Here is a 19,995-nt window from a genome sequence, read left to right on the forward strand (position 1 = left end):
TTATTGTATTGAAATTAAGTTCAAGCACTTTGTCAATCATGCTGATTTATTAATAGTCTTTAATAATCTTCATAATTAGTTAGAATAAGTTAGAGGTCATGAAGGGAGGGCAGAGGTCATTTTAAAACAATGGATTCTATTTATAGCAGCTCCTTGAGACCTGAATTAAAAGAATTTGTCATTCCTTAACATGTTATCAATGCTTGTAACTCAAAACCATCAGAAATCAAATATTTCTTGGCTGTCCATACCTCAGTGAGCTTAACCACCTGAGTCGTACAGCCTGTGGAAATCTCAGGTTTGATTTTAAGACTGTGCTGAATTCATTAATGTTAGCTAGAGCAGATATTAGATTTCCACAATTGCTTTGCCTGCCTCTGGGCTATGAAGGGATAAAAAGCAATCAGGATTCTCATTCCAAATTATTAATGAGTGATTCCTACTTAAAATGATCATGAACACATCGGAGGAGGATTGTCTCAACTATTATGATCATCCTGAGGCCCAGTAGTTTATTTCATTCACAGATAAGGTTCGCCCATTGATAAGGGCAACTCATTGATCAAATTTCAGTTGTGGATCTGAATCTAGACAAGAAGGCAGTAAAGAGAGTGAGAAGGGAAATGTCATAGGAGGAAAATCAACTTTCTAAACATGCTTCAACTTATTCATTGTAAATCAAGAGACAAAATACATTTCTCCCTCCCCAAGCTAAAACTGGGAACTTGCTGTTTGGATTTCTGCATCTGTGGCAATGACAGTTTCTTTTCAAAAGGATTTTAAATTGGTGAATAATGACTGAAAAGGCTTTTCATTTTAATCATTTATGGATTGTGGGTATTGCTGCTTGACCAAAATTTATTGTCCATCCTAACAGTCCAAAGGGCAGTAAAAGTCAAACAACATGGTTGTTGTGGGTCTGGAGTCAAATTTTGGCCTGACCAGGTAAGGATGGCAGATACCCTTGCCTAAGGAAAGACAGTAGTGAACCAATGATTGTTTTTACAGCATTGGTTAAATGGTCACCATTAGGCTAGCTTTTTTTTCCCCTTTGAATTCCACATTTTCAAATTGAATTCAAATTTTATCACATACTATAACAGGATTTGAACCCATATCCCCACAATCTTGTCTGTCTTGCTAGATTACTGTCTCATGAACAATACCATTACATCATCATTTCAAAAGCTGCCTACAGGATACCAAACATAGAATCTTAGATGGAAATACTACTGATGTAAATAAAGGTGAGCAGTCACGTGGGTAGAGAGGAAATACTACTGATGTAAATGAGGGTGAGCAGTCACTCAGGGACAGAGGAGGAGAAGATCCAAAACTAAGTGCCCTGCACATTGTCCCTTACTATGAAATTGCTTAGAGATCTTACTTTTATGATCTAAAGTACTGGAGAAGTTGTAAAAGCCAACAGAAGATGACCAAAGAAAAATAAAGAGGGAGAAAATAAATTATGAGGGCAAACCAGCAAGTAATATGAAAATGGACAGTAACAACTTATTTGTGTGTAAATGAAGGAAAAGAAAGGCCAAAGTGGACATAGTTCCCATTGCAGGACCAAGCTGGAAAACCAGGAAATGGTAGAAAAGTTGAATAAGTAGCATTCCAAAGCTGCAAAATAACCAGGAGGCTAAATGAATGGAGAAAATAAGTGTGATAACTATCACTAGAGAAAAAGTACTAAGAAAAGTAATGGGGCTAAAGTTCAATAAGTCCTTGTACTTGCATCTTAGGACAGCAAGGTAAGTAACTGCAGGGATAGCAGGTGTGCTCTTAGTAAGTCCCATAGGATTAGAAAGCTGCTGATCTAACACCCTTATTTAAAAAGGGATGTAGACAAAAAAATGGTAACTATAGGCTGGTTAGGTTATTAGACTGGGAAGGTGATGACCTGGTGGTATTATCATTAATCAACTGTTAATCAACAGAGTGTGGTGCTGGAAAGCACAGCAGGTCAGGCAGCAACTGAGGGGCAGGAGAATTCCTTCATCAGGAATCTCGAGACCCAGATAATTTCTGGGTCCAAATCCCAACAGGGCAGATGGTAGAATTTGAATTTGGTAATTAAAAGAAAATCTGGCCTTAAGTATCTACTGGTATCCATTGTCAGGAAAAAGCCTTCTGGTTTACTAATGTCCTTTGGAAAGGAAACTGCCATCCTTTTGTGGTCTGGCCTACATGTGATTCCAGACGTACAGCAATGTTGTTGATTCTTAACTACCCTCTAGGATGGGCAATGAAAGCTGACGTAGCCAGTGATTCCCCATCCTGTGAATGAATTTTTAAAAAACGTTGTTGGGAAAATAATAGAGTCTACTATAAAGGGCATAACAGCAGAGTATGTAGAAATACACAATATAACGATCTTAGTGATGTATGTGCTTTTAACTTCCCCCAAATTGAATGGGACTCCCTTAGTGCCAGGGGTCTGAATGGGGAGCAATTTGTTAGTTATGTCTAGGAGAGTTTTTTGAAACAGTATGTGGATAGCACAATGAGGATGGGGTCCGTACTGGACCTAGAATTGGGAAATGATCCCAGCCAGGTGATCAAAATTTGAGTGAGGGAGCATTTTGGGAACAGTGACCATAATTCTGTAGGTTTTCGGATACTTATGAATAAGGACAAGATTGAACATTGGATGAAGGTGTTAAATTAGGGAAAGGCCAACTGTAACTGAATTAGGAAAGAATTGAAGAATGTGAATTGGGAGCAGCTGTTTGTGGCTAAATCCACATCTGACATCTGGGAATCTTGTAAAGACCAGTTGATTAGAATGCAGGACAGGCATGTTCCTGTGAAAACGAAGCACAGGAATGGCAGGATTCGGAAACCTTGGATTACAGGGGAAATTATCAGCTTAATCAACAAAAAGGAAGCATACCTAAGGTCTAGGCAACTAAAGACAGACAACGTCCTTGAAGAATAATGAGAAAGTAGGAAGGAGTACAAATGGAGAGATAGGAGGGCTGTAAAGGGATATGAAAATTTCTTGGCCAGCAGATTAAAGCGAATCCCAAGGGATTTTATATGTATATTAGGAGCAGGGTAGCTAAGGAAAGAGTAGGCCTATTCAAGGAAAAAGGAGGGAGATTATGTGTGGAGGCAAAGAAAATGGCTGAGATCCTCAAATGAGTACTTTGGTATTCACCAAAGAGAGGGTCATGAGGGATGTTGAGGTTATGGGAAGTATGTGGCTACTGTTGGAAAGATCAAAATAATGAAGAAGGAAGTGTAGGGTGCCTTGAAATACATTAAGGTAGACAAGTCCCTGGGACTAGAAGGGACCGACCCCAGGATACTGTGGGAGCCAACAGAGGAAATAGCTGGGGCCTTAACAGATATCATTGCATCCTTTTTGGCCTCAGATGAAGTTCCAGAGGACTGGAGAATGGCCATTGTTGTTCCTTTGTTTCAGAAGGAAAACAGAGATAATCAGGTAATTGCAGACCGGTAAGCTTGATGTCAATAGTAGGGAAGCTGTTGGCTAAGATACTGAGAGACAGGATTTATTCAGTTTGGAAGTGAATGGACTTGTTAGTGATAGGCAGCATGGGCATGGGGAAGGTCATGTCTCACCAATTTGATTGAGTATTTTGATGAGATGACGAGAATAATTGATAAGGGAAGGACAGTGGATGTGATCTACATGAACTTTAGCAAGGCATTTGATAAGGTACCTCATATCAGGCTGATACAGAAGGTAGAGTCTCATGAGATCCAGAGTGAGCTAGCCAAATGGATACAAAACAGGCTTGGTCATAGAAGACAGAGAGTAGCAGTGGAAGGGTGCTTTTTAGAATGGAGATCAGTATTTTGCAGGGACCTTTGTTGTTTGTAATATCTATAAATGATCTGAGGAAAAGGTAGGTGGTTTGATTAGTAAGTTTGCAAATGACACCAAAATTGCTAGAGTTGCAGAAAATGAGGAGAAGTATCAAAGGATGACAGGATATAGATAGATTGCAAATTTGGGCAAAGAAGTGGCAGATGGAGTTTAATCCAGACAAATGTGAGGTGATGCATTTTGGAAGATCAAATTCAGATATGAATTATACAATAAATGGCAGAACCCTTAGGAGCATTGGCATACAGAGGGATTACAGGTCCATAGATTCCTGAAAGTGGCAACTCAGGTGGATAAGGTGGTCATGAAGACATACAGCACGCTTGTCTTCATTGGCTGGGGCATCAAATTCAAGCTATATTACAGCTATACAAAACTTTAGTTAGACCATAGTTGCCACACTACCAGAAGGACATAGCTGCTTTGGAGAGGGTGCAGAGAAGAACATTTTCCAGCTTGATTGGAGGGTTTTACTTGTGAAAACTCAGATAGAGGCTGAGGGACAACCTGATCGAGGTCTAGAAAATTATGACAGGCATAGATAGGATGGAATGTCAGAGGCTTTTTCCCAGGGTAGAAAGGTCAACTACAAGACGGCATAGCTTCAAGGTGAGATGGGGAAAATGTAGGGGAGAAGTGCAGGGAAAATCTTTCACACAGAAGTTGGTAGGTGCCTGGAACACACCGCCAGTGGAGGTGGTGGAAGCAAGCACATTAGAAACGTTTAAGGCCTATCTTGATAGACACATGAACAGGAGGCAAACAGAGGGATAGAAACTGCGCATGGGCAATAAGTAACAGGGCTGAATAAGGTTTAAGGATCAGCCCAGGCTTGGTGGGCTGAAGGGCCTGTTCCTGTCCTGTATTGATTTATATTATGTTGTATTGTATGAAGAGTCAGCATGGCTTCATGAAGGGGAAACCATGCCTGACAAATTCATTATTAGTTGTTTGAGGAGATAACAAGCAAGATAGATTAAGGAGAACCAGTGAATATGATATAGCTAGATTTCCAAAAGGCATTCGATAAGGTATTGTACATTAACTACTCAATGAGAGCCCCTTGGTGTTGGAGGTAACATGGATAGAGGACTAGTGAACGATAAGAAGACAGAGACTTAAGATAAATGAGTATTTCCATGATGGCAACTTGTAACTAGTGGAGTGCCATATGGATCAATGCTGGGGCCACAGTTATTTACAAATGTACTCATGACTTGGATGACAGAAGTGAATGTATTATTGCCAAGTTTATGGATGACTCAAAATATATAGGAAAGCAAGTGATAATGCTGACTGAAAGAGTCTGTAGACAGGTTAAATGAGCGTTAAATGAGAATTTTGATGAATGGAATATAACGTGGAAAATATGAAGTTATGCACTTTGATAGGAGGAATAAAAGAGCTGAATATTATTTAAGTGGAGACAGACTACAGAGAGATGCAGCACAGAGGGATTTGAGGATCATTGTGCATGATCACAAAAAGCTAGCAATCACTTACCTGCTGGGAGCAATGTGGAGAGAGCTAGCCAAATTCCAGGCATGGAGCCCCTGTGGTAATGATTTCCAGAGTGATGCAGGGCAAGGGATACAGCTCATTGGGTGAGTCTTCATACTATGTTTACCATTTTATAATATTGAATTGTGATTAATACTTTTTAAATATTATTTTTGTACTGTTTTCAGAGTATATTTTGGCTTTTGCATATACAATCAGAGTTTAGCTTTTTCTTTCCATATGTTTTAAATGTAAAGTTCTTTAAATTGAATTATTCCAAGCCAGTATGTTACACCATCTGAAGCATGTGGAAATTCCTAGATGCTTCAGGCAGTCTGTAGGAAATGCCACCAATCGAACAGATTGAGTGCAGTGTCCTGGAACTTCATAGTAAGGGTTGCAGACAGGTATTTCTGCAACTTCAGGTGTAACTCCAGGGTGGTTTGTTGCCTTAGGGATGTTTGAAAGCGACAACATAAGTGAATAAGGTAGTAAAGATGTACAGCAAGCTTGCCTTCATTAGTCAATACATTAATTATAAAAGTTAGCAAGTCATGTTGTAGCTGTATAAGACTTTAGTTAGATCTCATTTCGAGTTTTGCACGCAGTTCCAGTTGCAATACTATACGAGGATGTGGAGGCTTTAGAGAGAATGCAAGAGATTTATGAGAACGTTGCCCAGACAGGAGTGTATTATAACAAGAGGTTATAACAAATGTGCCTTTCAGTTTCTAGTACATATGTGAACAGAAGTCAAGATTATGTTGTCAACCAGCATAAGACACAGCCTCTAGAAATCCCATTTCTAGATATGGCTTTTGAAATTTGAAAACCATCTCAGTCCAATGTACTCTTTAACTTTTTACTTGATTTAAGTATGCTGCCCATCTTTTTTTTGAGACCCTGTCACTTAAAGAGGCCAACTTGAACAGAGCCTTCTTGGGGACGTTTGAGTTTGCACAGCTTAAGTGAAACTTAAGTGTGGGCGGCACGGTGGCACAGTGGTTAGCACTGCTGCCTCGCAGCGCCAGAGACCCGGGTTCAATTCCCGACTCAGGCGACTGACTGTGTGGAGTTTGCACGTTCTCCCCGTGTCTGCGTGGGTTTCCTCCGGGGGCTCCGGTTTCCTCCCACAGTCCAAAGATGTGCAAGTCAGGTGAATTGACCATGCTAAATTGCCCGTAGTGTTAGGTAAAGGGGTAAATGTAGAGGTATGGGTGGGTTACGCTTCGGCGGGTCGGTGTGGACTTGTTGGGCCGAAGGGCCTGTTTCCACACTGTAAGTAATCTAATCTAAAAACACTCGAAAGTTCGGAAGCGCTACACTGGACTCAAAGATTAACACTGTTTCTCTCTCCACACATGCTGTCAGGCTCACAGGTGCTCTAGCATGTTCTGTTTTATTCATGAAAGCACTGTCTTATTCATGGGGTGCTCAGGTACTTAGAGAAAAACCTACCAATAAGTTTGCAGTGCTACTTTATCATCCAGTTGACCAGGGAGAAGCCGATGAACTGGCTCATGAGTAAAGAGTGTATGTGACTTACTTAAAGACAAGCAGTCAACGGCAGCTGCCTCATGTTCTTGATGTCCTCAGAAGCCCAACATTTTTCTTGACTCATGGAACATGGGCACTGCTGGCTGGCTAGTATTTATTTCATGGACCTATTTATCCTCGAGGAGGTGGTGGTGAGCTGCCTTCTTGAATTGCTGCAGTCCATATGCTGCCCGTAAGGAGGGAACTTTAGAATTTGACCCAGTGACAGTGAAGGAACAGTGATATATTTCCAAGTCAGGACGGTGAGCAGTTTGGAGGGAACTTGCAGGTGATAGTGATCTCATGTATCTGCTGTCATTGTCCTTCTTGAGAGAAGCAGTCATGGGTTTGAAAGGTGTTGTCTAGGATCTTTGGTGAATTTTGGCAGAGCATCTTATAGATAGTACACACGTGAGCATCAGTGGTAGAGTGGGTGGATGCTTGTGGATGTGCTGCCAATCAAGTGGCTGCTTTGTCTCAGATGATGTCAAGCTTTCGAGCGTTGATGAACCTGCTGAGATAACTAACAGACTCATTCACTAATAACACACAAGCAGAGAGTATACCATCACATCTCTCTGACTTGTGCCTTATAGATGTAGACAGGCTGTGGGGAGTCAGGAGGTAAGCTACTCACTGCAGTGTTCCTAGACTCTGACCTGGTCTTGTAGTCACTGTGTTTATGTGACTAGTCAAGTTAAGTTTCTGGTCAATGGTAACCTTCAGGATGTTAATAGTGGGGGATTCAGTGAGATAACACCATTTAATGTCAGAGGACAGTGGTAAAATTGCCTTGCATTTGTGAGATGTGAAACTTACTTGCCCATAGTGCCTTATGGATGCCCATTCTTGAGTTACAAGCTCAGTTTGCAGTCTGTCCTATTCTGGCACGGTGATAGTGTTACACAACATGTTGGAGGATCTTCTCGATATGAAGGTGGGACTTTATTGCCGCAAAGACTGTGTGGTGGTCACTCTTACCATTGCTGTCAAGGACAGATGCAACTGCAGCCAGCGGATTGGTAAGGATAAGGTCAAGTATGTTTTTCCTTCTGGTTGGTTCCCCCAGCAGCTGCCTTGGACACAGAATTACAGCTATGTCCTTTAGGACCTGACCAACTTGATCAGTAGTATTGCTGCTGAGCCACTTTTGTGGAAGACATCGAAATCCCCACCCAGAGTACATTTTGTGCCTTTGCCACCCTCAATGTATCCTCCAAGTCTTATTCAACACGGATGAGCACTGACTGAGGGAGTATGGTGTATGGTCATCAGCAGGAGGTTTCCTTGCTCGTTTTTAACCTGAAGCCATGAGGCTTCAGCATTCTGGAGCCAATGTTGAGGATTCCCAGGGCAACTCTCTTTTGAATATATACCACTGTGCCGCAACCTCAGTTGGATCTATCCTGTGGCAGGACAAGCTGGTGATGGTAGTGTCTGCCGCATTGTCTGTAAGATGCGTGAGTAGGAGATGGCCTCATAATTCAGGAAGCAAGACAGTAGTGAGTTTCATAGTCAAGTGCAGTGCACTGGGATAAAATAAAGTTGAGTAGAATTGAAAACGTATATTGAAGATTTGACAAGGGCATATTTGGAGATTCAGTAGGTTGCCTGGACTGAGGAAATACAATTAAGACTTGAAAATTAAGGCTTACATCCTTGAATGATCATTTTTGAGGTTCTTGCCACAAACCTCCAAACCTCCTTGGCTGTCAGTGAAGGATGACAAACATTTTTCTTTCCCAATGCTTCTTTTCAGTAACTGATGTACAAGGACACCTCGGTCCCTTTGTACATCCACATTTCCCTTTTTAATCACTATTTAAATAATACTCTGATATACTGTTTTTCTGACCAAATGGATAACTTCACATTTATTCACAGTTTACTGCAACTGCCAAATTTTTGTCTCCTCATTCAACTAGTCTAAATTGCCATGATACAAATTTACTTCTTCCTCAACAGTTACTTGGCTTTGCATCATCAGCAAAATATTACATTTCATTCTCTCATCCAAATTATTGCTGTATTTAGTGAGTTGCTGGGCTGAAGTGGTACCTCACTAGTCCCTGCCATCCAATCCAAAAAAAAGAGCTATTTGTTCTTATTTTGGGTAGCATCAATAGAATGCGACCTCAGGAATATTAATAGACATTAAGAGGGCAGAGGTTTATTAGAAGAGGTTGCAGAACACCTGCCCGTCAGAAACGTAGACAGTATACAGAGAAAGCGTCAGCCCCAAGCAATGTGAAGCTTTGGGCTACAGTTGGCATTCTTCCAGTTGTGCTCTTCTACAGAGCCAATGCATGTACAGCCTCCAACAACAAAAACACTCAAACAGCAATCCACAAGTTGTGTATGATCAAATTAGGCAGTGATAGAATATTTAATTGATAAAAGACTGAAATCCATTTTCTCTTTATAAAAATGCACTGCAGATACTTTTTATTTCTTTCACTCATTACTTCTTTGTTTTGAAGCTTAATGGAATCACTAAATATACTGAAAATCACATTTTTATGCAATGACGGTCAATTGTACTTCACGGTGTCATGCCGAGTATCTGATTGTTACGAACAGTTGACAGATTTTGAAAAATGTTCTTCTTGTTACCATTTTTTGAAATACACTAAAAAAATCAGAACAATTTTAATCTTTATTTTAAAATGTTAGTGTAGAAGTTTGATATTCCAATAAGTGATGAAATATTACACAATTACATTGTAGTCATCCACTTGCAGAATTAAAACGTTAATAAATTACATTTGCAAAACATTTCATTTATAATTTTTTTTCACAATTTCACTTCTATTCATTTATAGCAGTATCAATAATTTATTGCACACCTTCCTTGGCAGTGTTTAATTTTCTGTAGTGGGAGCACTTGTTCTTACTTTCTGTGCACATTTGCCAACTCTTTCAGAGCATACTTTTCATAAAATTATGTATGAACATTTCTGATTACCACAATTTGCAAGTAGACCATTGAACAGATCTTGTATTAATTAACAAATAAAAAGTAATTTAAAACAAACTGTTTTAAAAGCACTACAAGCTTTACACAAAAAAAAGTTTTAGTTCTGACAAAATGTTGAAATAAATGCTAAATAGATTCCCACAGTGTGGAAACAGGCCATTTGGCCCAACAAGTCCACACTGACCCTCTGAAGAGCAACCCACCCCCCTCTGACTAATGCACCTAACACTATGGGCAATTTAGCATGGCCAATCCACCTGACCTGCACATCTTTGGATTGTGGGAGGAAACTGGAGCACGCAGGTGAAACCCACGCAGAAACGGGGAGAAGGTGCAAACTCCACACAGTCACCCAAGACTAGAATTGAACCTGGGTCCCTGGAGCTGTGAGGCTGCAGTGCTAACCGCTGAGCCACCGTGCCACCCTATTGTTTCTCCCTACACAGGTGTCTTTTAACCACACTTTTTCCATATCCTTTCATTCTCTTTTCTTCTGCCTTTACATCCCAATATAGACTGCAAGCAGGAACTCTGGCTTGGCACCAGTTTATTTTCTTTGATTACAAGGCGCGAGCATCACTACCAAGCCCAGCACTTGTTGTCAATTCCTAATCCTGGAGGAAACAATGTTAGCCACTTATTAAACCACTGCAGTCCATGTGGTGCAGGTACATCAACAGTGCTTTCGGGAAGGAAGCTTTAGGACTGTGATCAAGCAACAATGAAGGAACAGCAATATTGTTTTAAGTCAAAGTGATCAGAATGGGCACTTGAGGGTATTTGCAGGTTAGTGTTCCCACTCGTTCATTGCTATGTGTTTCTGGATGGCAGAGGTCATACATTTAGAAGGTGCTTTTGAAGGAGCTTTGGGGAGCTGCAGTGCAATTTGTAGTGGTACACAATGCTGCCACAGTATGTCAGTGATGAAGGGAGAGACATTTAAGGTGGTGGGTGGAGTGCCAATCGAACAGGCTGCTTTGTTTGGGATAGTGTTAAACCTCTCAAGTGTTAATGAAGCAGCTTCATCTAAGCAAGTGCAGAGCATTTCGTCACATTCCCGGTTTTTCCCTTATGAATGGCAGATAGGCTTTGTTGAGCCTGGAGGTGAGTTTCTCTGACCTCAGCGCAACGTTGGCACTATATATTGATCTCAAAGCCCTTGATTCAGTGAGGTAGTCAAATGGTGATCTCTGCTGAAACTAGATATGTACACATATTGTGTAGAGATGACATTGGGTTTAACAACAATTCTCTGTCACCATATTTATCATCATAGCTACCTGACGAAGGAGCTGCGCTCTGAAAGCTTGTACTTCTAAATAAACCTGTTGGACTATAACCTGGTGTTCTGTGATTTTTAACTTTGTGATAAGTATTGACATTCAGCTTGATTAATGGCCATATGGAAAAGCTATGGTCTCTTGGCTTCATCAACTTTTAATTCAGAAAACATAACAGTGAACTCTGCAGGAGTGGTAGGGAAAATTAAATTTTTTTTTGAATTAGGTAGTGTAATTTTTTCTCCTTTGCCACTTATACAATTATTTTTTCCATCTCCAATTACACAATTACTTTCCTGAGTGAGATTTGGGAGCCTGGTCAGTCTGGTTATATTTTAAGTATTGCTTGATTACTCATTTTCTAGCTGCCTCCTTTTCAGCTACCACTGCTGTACTTCCCAAGGTAGTCCCAAGGCAAACATAGAAAGCTGCTGCAATCTGCATCTTTTCATACCATGGTGCAGTAAGTCACTAACAATGCAGAAAATGAGACCTCATCTACCTCAAATAATTTGAATGCATCGAATAATACATTTTGTGAAACTTGAAAGTGTTTTCAGAAAAGATTTACAAGGATGTGGCCAGGGTTGGAGGATTTGAGCTACAGGGAGAGACTGAATAGGCTGGGGCTGTTTTCCCTGGAGAGTCGGAGGCTGAGGGGTGACCTTATAGAGGTTTACAAAATCATGAGGGGTATGGATAGGGTAAATAGACAAGGTCTTTTCTCTGCGGTGGAGGAGTCCAGAATGAGAGGGCATAGGTTTAGGGTGAGAGTGGAAAGATATAAAAGGGACCTACGGGGCAACTTTTTCACAGAGGGTGGTGCGTGTATGAAATGAGCTGCAAGAGGAAGTGGTGGAGGTTTGTACAATTACAGCATTTAAAAGGCTTCTGGAGGGACATATGAATAAGAAGGGTTTGGAGGGATATGGGTCGGTGCTGGCAAATGGGACTAGATTCATAGAATCCTTTCAGTGTGGAAACAGGCCATTTAGCCCAACAAGTCCACACCCATCCTCTGAAGGGTAACCCTAAGACCCATTCCCCTCCCCAATTACTCTACATTTCCCCTGACTAATGCACCTAACCTACACATCCCTGAATATTATGGACAATTTAGCATGGCCAATTCAGCTAACCTGCACATCTTGGTGGGAGGAAACCAGAGCACCCGGAGGAAACCCACGCAGACACAGGGAGAATGTGCAAATTCCACACAGACAGTTGCCAAGACTGGAATCGAACCTGGCTCCCTGCTGGTGCTGTAAGGCAGCAGTGCTAACCACATAGTCACCGTGCTGCTCCAAGATTGTACTAAATCAAAATGAAAGGATTTTATAAATTAGTAATCCAATGAGGATTCCCTCAATACCTTAACTGGCCTGTACAGGGCACCAAGGGTGATCATGCTGCCACAAGTCCCCAATTACAATTTCCACCTCTGCCCAGCAATTAAACATGTCTCCAAGCTACTCAAACTTGGTCACAATAATTAGCATAGCTTTACTTTGTAATTCTCCTTGTCTTCCTCTAATGGTGTGTACAATCAGTTCATCAAAACCCTTTTTTTGTCCTCTTTACATACTGACAGCCTTACTGTGCATTGTTAGCATTTTTATCTCCCACCAGAGTAGATTAGCTCTTTGTCTGTTATGTACTGCGGAACCTGCGCTACACTAAGTCCAGCAAATTCCACAGCACCAGCAGATTGTTGCAGAGATGCCTTGACTCAAAGCTGCAAATGTATTGTGATTTGATGTCCCTATGTAAACAAGATACCTATTGTTCTAGTGTGAAATGCAAACATTCTAAATCAGTGCATTAAATTGAGGGACAATATAGGGCTGATTTTATCTCTGATCTAATTCTGGGTAGTCGGTAGTGGTGAGACTTAACAAGGGAACAAATCTACCAGGGAGCCACAAGTTATTCTTGTAATGCACAAAGTAGCACTCCTGCAAGCTGAGTTTTGAGTAAAGTACATCTTTGTCATCTAAGCCTGGAGTTTATTCTCCCTTATTCTCCTGCTCAGGGAATGAGATAAAATTACAGTCAGCTCCTGAAGATAGCCTCAGAACAAAATATGTTAAAAAACAAAAAATAGAAATTGCTGGAAAAGCTCAGCGGGTCTGGCAGCATCAGTTGAGAGAAAGTAAACGTTTCGGGTTAAGTGACCCTTTGAAGCAATTTCTATTTTTGTCTCTGATTTATAGCATCAGCAATTCTCTCATTTTTACATTTTAAAGGGGCAGTGTTTGCTGACACCAAAACTGCAGGGCAACTGTGCCCACGTGATCAGCTGAAGATGTGCGTGCGCACTAGTTGCAGACCTTCTACAACACTCTAACATGATGGCAGAAATTACCTCCACGGGGAGGGGAGGCGGGGCGTCTCATCAGTTTGAGAAAGTCTCATCCTCACCTGTTCAAAGTAAGAGGATAAATTTGGAGGTCCATGGCAGATCCATGTAGGTAAGTTACCTGGGCAAATTTATCTAACTGTCTAATTTCTGTTGGGTGACTTGGGTGACTTATAATAATTTTCAGAGTCCAGAATCTTTATTCCAAATAAACCAGTGTTATGCAACTACCAATTCAAATGCAGTGACCTTTCCATGACGTGAAGGTGAGAGTGAGTTGGTTCTACAGGAAACCTGGAAGATTACGTTTCCTGCAGACCCACATTTTCATCTTGGTTTTCCAGCTGCAGCCAGTCAGGTGAAGAGGTAGGCAGACAGTCTGGCTGGATGGAAAAGCCTGTGCCACTGGGCTGTAGCCTCAGAGCAGAGAGAAGGGAGGTGATGAGTCAAGGGATGTGGATCAGACAGTCAATGATATTACGGGGCATGACCAGGGGGAATGAAAGCCCAAAATAGAATTCTCTGGCTGGTGGACATCATGAAGGGTGTTGTTTGATCGTGGATAGGGTTTGAGGGAGGTGGTGGGGAGAATGGAGACCCCCTGCCTTTCTTTAACAACTGTACTTCTCAGGAAAGCCGATCAGCCGCTGAGAAGTTTAAAATAAAAACTAAATCTTTGGAATGGTCAATGCATGCCCATGAGCAGACTGGTCTTCCTGCCTCATTAAAACCAGAAGTGGGCATGTTGGAGTCATTTTTCAGACATTCAAGATTTGACATCCACCACCCCAACCTCCAAGTCAACTTCATCCTTTATAATTGGGTAGGAATGGGATGGGATTTTAAAAATTCTTACCTGTATACCAGTAATGAGATCCAATTTACTTCCAATCATTTCATTCCAAATGTGAATGGAGAATAAAGCAGAGTAATTTTCTTTGTTTGGTCAGATGGATGCTTAACGTATATAAAAAAACCCATCATTGGTCAGTTGAGATTTCAGACTTTCTATTTAAAACCTATCACTAGCCTTGAGTTTTGAATTCAAGTTCATGAGCAATGTATACAAATAGAGTTTTTGATTGTCCAGTGTGGATTGCTCATTCAACCTATCCAAGTCGAGTGCCTTAGGTGCAGAGAGGAAAATAAAATGTCATAAATCTGAGAATTAAAATTGCATTAAAACAAAGATTGGAAAATACTCAAATGGTCATAACAAACAGCATCTGAGAGAAAACAAAAGTAATGTTTCCGGTCAAAAATTTCTTCCTCAGGACTAGAATATATTTCAGATGAACAGATTATTTTTAAATCTAGAACAGTAAATGCACATAGAGGAAAATAAATAGAATGACCTCTAAAGTACTTAGGTGGAGAATAGAAGATTAACAAGTTTAAAATGTGGTTACGGAATGAGGCTAAACTAGTCCATGATGAAATACAAGGAGGGAAGAACACAGTGAAGAAAGGGAAGGAGGTAAATGAGAGAAACCAAAAGTATACCAAAAAGAGTTTCACTGTAGGTTGGCAGAGTCAAGGTATAGAGATTTCCCAAAACATGTGGGATGTGCTGGATTTTAACCGGCTCAAGGTTGCACCCTACTGTCTTACACCACCTGCAAGCTTCCCATTGCTTGTCCAGCCAGAGTTGTAATTAGGACTCTAGCTTGCACTGCTATCTTGTACTGAACGAAAAGTACCTAAGCCCTCAACGTTAGGTCATGATTCCATTAGTGAATCGAGTTGACCCAATTACTGTCCTGGAGTATTGTCCATCTCTCATGACTTAAGTATCAATTTACAAGTACACCACATAGACTGATCTGGTTCTGAACTTCCAGCATGGTATGTCTGCCTCCCTTAAACCCAGTTATCTTAGAGTCCAATGTATCATTTTTCACCTTTGTACACCACCTCCAGATAATATCATACCACAAGATTCATCCCAATTTAGCTTCACATTACCCATTTATTGAGGTCTAATGAAGGAACTGAAATCTGCTCAGTCCTTTGCAAAATCTGGAGCTACAAACTGAGAGGTATGCACCTTGGACAGCCAATAGTCATTTCAGAATGGTCATCAACAAGACTAAATCTTCCTCTTCTACAGCAGCAAGAAATCTACCTCACAGCTTGGTTCTGAAATTTTCAAAGAGGCAAGAGTCTGTCTTCTGTCACATTTCTAGGAGGTCTGGATTGTACAAGGAACCTACACTTCTATCTGCCAGAAATTCAATCCCATACTGGAATTCACTTTTGTTGCATAAAGAGGAGGAACATAATGTTCTTTGTTGTTTTCCTGTATCACGTACAAAGAACAAATTCAGGACTAACTTAGCAAGAGTCACGACCTCTCGTAGTACTGATCTAAAATTAATGATCAGTCAGATGCTCTTAGTATCTCCCAGTTAATATCCTTTCAGTTTTGCAGACACATAACAGTATGTGTTGGCACCCACAATATTATCCCCTGAACACCCATTAATTAAAAAGAACAGTGCATGCTGGATTAGTAGCTGAGTCTACCAACAATACAAAATACTGTGTGGCAATAGTCTCAGAAATGCCAAGTGGAAAAAACAGCATAGCTCACATTGACATAACATGGTTCATGACTTAGAATGTCCCAATGTGCTTTAAAGCCAATTACATTTTTGAAATATAGTTGTATTCGCAAACATTCTCCCAGTACTGCAGTGAAGTGGCATCTTAGATTGTGTGCCCAGGTCTCCAGACTAGGGCTTGAACTCAAACTGCGGGTTCAGAGCTAGAGACCTACCATTAAGAATAGACAGTCTATTGTCACTTTAAGAAAAATAAGTAAGAAAATTGCTTTGATCTAAGAAAGTCTATTTGATTTTTATATTATATTTTGTTTACTTCTCTGCTAAAACCTAGAAGAAGCAAGGTGTGCAATTAATTACAGTAAACATCACATGCTTAAAACAGACAATGTCGAAGATAATGGATTTTCATAAAATCATATTAAAAATAATAAATTCAACTTTTAGTAAGAATTTTAAAAGAATTGGGCATTCTTCTATAATAGAGCAATATAATTAGTTATAACAGACTTTCATGAGCATCTTGATCAACATTTAAAGAACTAAATTAATTGATGCACAAATGCTTATTCAAATATCATGTCAATGTGCATGCAATCCAGCTGCTATTGTATTTCCATCATGAACAGGCACTCATTAAGCCTCTTGCGCACTAAGGCATTAACTGTAAATTTATTTCAATCAATTACAACATTGCAAACGTTAACTGACGATACAATGGAACCTCCATTGAAAGTCAGGCTCACTTACTGATCTGACCGATTGGTGTCATACAGTCTACTTCATAGTTAGTTACGCATGATCTCTTCCAGATGGTGATCCACACGTGGTTATCTCATAATCGCCCCATGCAAGAGGAGCACTAAGTAATTCAGCATTTTACATGTGTTCTGGGTGACTCTGCAGACAGGCAATCAAGTCTTTCACTGGCTTGCCTTCATAGCAAATTTGGTACACTGCAGTGAACAAAGGGAACCTATAAAAAGAATGTGAATATGTATGGGTTTGTGCCAGGTTAAGAGAGTTGGGAGCAGAACTGTTGCTTTATTCAGAACACACGTAGCAAAACACAGAAATGTATACACAAATAAGCTCTACATGTAGGGAGAAGCTGAATAGCCTGCAGCTATTTTCCCCGGAGCATCAGAGGCTGAAGGGTGATCATACAGAGGTTTATAAAATCATGAGGGGCATGGATAGGGTAAATAGACAAGGTCTTTTCCCCAGGTTAGGGGAGCCCAAAACTAGAGGGCATATGTTTAAGGTGAGAGAGGAAAGATTTAAAAGGGATCTAAGGGTAACTTTTTCAAGCAGAGGATGATGTGTTGATGTGGGTTTACTCGCTGAGCTGCAAGGTTCATTTTCAAATGTTTCGTCACCAGACTAGGTAACATCTTCAATGAGCCTTCGGACAAAGCACTGCTGATGATTCCTGCTTTCTATTTATATGTTTGGATTTCTTTGGGTGAAGTCTGCAATGGAATGAGCTACCAGAGGAAGTGGTGGAGGCTGGCATAATTAAAACATTTAAAAAGGCATTTGAATGGTTATATAAATAGGGAAAAGTGAGGACTGCAGATGCTGGAGATCGGTGTCAAGTGTGTGTTGCTGGAAAAGCACAGCAGGTCAGGCAGCAACCAAGGAGCAGGAGAATCGACGTTTCGGCAAAAAGCTCTTCGTCAGGAATGAGGCTTGTGAGCCAAAAGGGTGGAGAGATAAACGGGAGGGCGGTGAGGCTGGGGAAAGGTAGCTGAGAGTGCGATAGGTAGATGGAGGTGGGGCAATGGTGATAGGTCAGAGAGGAGGGTGGAGCAGATAGGTGGGAAGGAAGATGGATAGTTAGGACAGGTCAAGAGGACAGTGCCAAGTTGGAAGGTTGGAATTGGGATTGGGATAAGGTTGGGGGAGGGAAGGGGAGGAAAGTGGTGAAATCCACATTGATCCTGTGTGGTTGAAGGGTCCCAAGGCGAAAAATGAGGCATTTTTCCTTCATGTGTCGGGTGGTTAAGGTATGGCGATGGAGGAGGCCCAGGACCTGCATGTCCTTGGTGGAATGGGAAGGGGAGTTGAAGTGTTCGGCCACGGGGCGGTAGGATTGGTTGGTGAGAGTGTCCTGGAAATGTTATCTGAAGTGTTCTGCAAGTAGGCGTCCTGTCTCCCCAATGTAGAGGAGACTGCAATGGGAGCAACTGACACAGTAAATGACATGTATGGAAGTACAGGTGAAACTCTGATGAATGTGAAAGGCTCCTTTGGGGCCTTGGACGGAGATTGGGGGTGGGGTGGGGGTGGGGGATGTGGGCACAGGTTTTGTAATTCCTGCAGTGGCAGGGGAAGGTGCCTGGAGGGGAGGGTATTTTGGTGCGGGTGCGTGGACCTGACAAGAGAGTCGCAGAGGGAATGGTCTTTACAGAACACGGATATGGGTGGGGAGGGAAATATCTGTTCCAAACCGGCACTGTCCTCTTGAACTTTCCTACCTGATTTCGCTGCTCCTTTGATGCTGCCTGAACTGCTGTGCTCTTCCAGCACCACTAATCCAGAATCTTCCTTCCCACCTATCCACTCAGGTCCCCTCTCCAATCTACCACCTTCACACTCACCTTCATCTACCTATTGTGTTCCCAGCTACTGGCCAACCCTCTCATTCCTGATGAAGAGCTTATGCACTAAACATCTACTCTCCTACTCCTCAAATGCTGCCTGACCCAGCTGTGCTTTTACAGCACCACACTCTTTGACTCTGATCTCCAGCATGTCCTAGAAAGTCCTCACTTTCTCCAAAGTGAAGTTGACAAATTAAATGGATTAAAAGGTTTAACAGTGGATGGGTGAAGTGAAAAAAGACAAAAATGGAGCAGACCTGGGAAGAAAATTGAGATTTGTTCAAGCAACATACTCAAGTTCACACCTCCTGACTGAAAGAGGCAAGCATAACAATTGGTTGTAATCCAGATTATGAAAATCTTTTTCACTGTGCCACTCAAAATTGATCGATTTGGTAGGAAGGGTGCAGAAAACAAAGACCATAATTCTAAAAGGTGTGCAGCAGAGCAACCTGCGACTATATGAAGAAAAATCATTGAACATGGCAGAGCAGGCTGAGAAAGCAATGAATAAAGCATTGTGGCTTTGTAAATAAGAACAAGGTATACAAAAATAAGGTTATTATGAAAACCCTTTATAAAACACTTCTGCAGACACATGTGGATTATTATGTCAAGTTCTGGGCATTACACTTTAGGAAGGGTGTGAAAGCGTTAACAAGGTTAGAGAAAATTTCATGAGATTGGCTCCTTGGTGGAGTAACGATAGTTACATGAAGAGACTGGACTGTCCTCCTTGAAGCAAGATTAATAGGAAATTTAATAAAGGCATACAAAACCTTTCTGAGAGAAAGAAAATGTGGCACAATAATTGTGTTTCAGAGAACATCAAACCAATCAATCACAGCATATTGAATAGCAGCCAGCAATAGCAAATGTGGCTAAACATAGGCAGAAAAGACAAGAGGCACAAGTATAATCGTCAAGTAAGGAACAAGCAAACTCAACTTACTTATCTACTATTCCCTTCTGTTTGAGAATCTGGTGCACTTCCACTGAAGTCTGAGGACCCTGGAGTTTCTGGCCATTCAACATCTCCTGTTCCAACTGCTCAATAGTCTGAAGAACAAATAAATCCACACACTGCTGTAATGTCATTCCTTACATGACAAATTATTGATGCTGACCTAATATATATTTATCCACACACCACTTTTTCATTAAAGTACTATTATTAAAGGTATGGTTGCCGAGTTCGCTGATGACATAAAGGTTGGTATAAAACTAAGTTGTGAAGAAGACAAAAGGTGACTACAAAAAGATACTGATGGGTTAAGGTGAGTGGCCAAAGATGTAGCAAATGGAGAATAA

The 19,995-nt window shown here is 41.1% G+C and overlaps 1 protein-coding gene across 1 annotated transcript in view; it reads right to left on the reverse strand.

Moving 5' to 3' along the window:
* Nucleotides 1-9,536: 9,536 nt before the first annotated feature.
* gpd1c (glycerol-3-phosphate dehydrogenase 1c) overlaps nt 9,537-19,995 on the reverse strand; it is a 61,506-nt gene continuing 51,047 nt past the window's right edge. Inside the window, exons 7-8 of the mRNA XM_043690246.2 lie at nt 19,637-19,743; nt 9,537-17,054 (exon numbers count right to left, since the gene is read on the reverse strand). Of these exons, the coding sequence (XP_043546181.1) occupies nt 16,958-17,054; nt 19,637-19,743 (204 nt within the window). The 3' untranslated portion in view covers nt 9,537-16,957. The remainder of the gene's footprint in view (nt 17,055-19,636; nt 19,744-19,995) is intronic.

The sequence above is a fragment of the Chiloscyllium plagiosum genome, unplaced genomic scaffold (assembly GCF_037043375.1).
Source record: "Chiloscyllium plagiosum isolate Xiang-an unplaced genomic scaffold, Cpla_swu_hap1 HiC_scaffold_5, whole genome shotgun sequence".
Classification (NCBI taxonomy): domain Eukaryota; kingdom Metazoa; phylum Chordata; class Chondrichthyes; order Orectolobiformes; family Hemiscylliidae; genus Chiloscyllium; species Chiloscyllium plagiosum.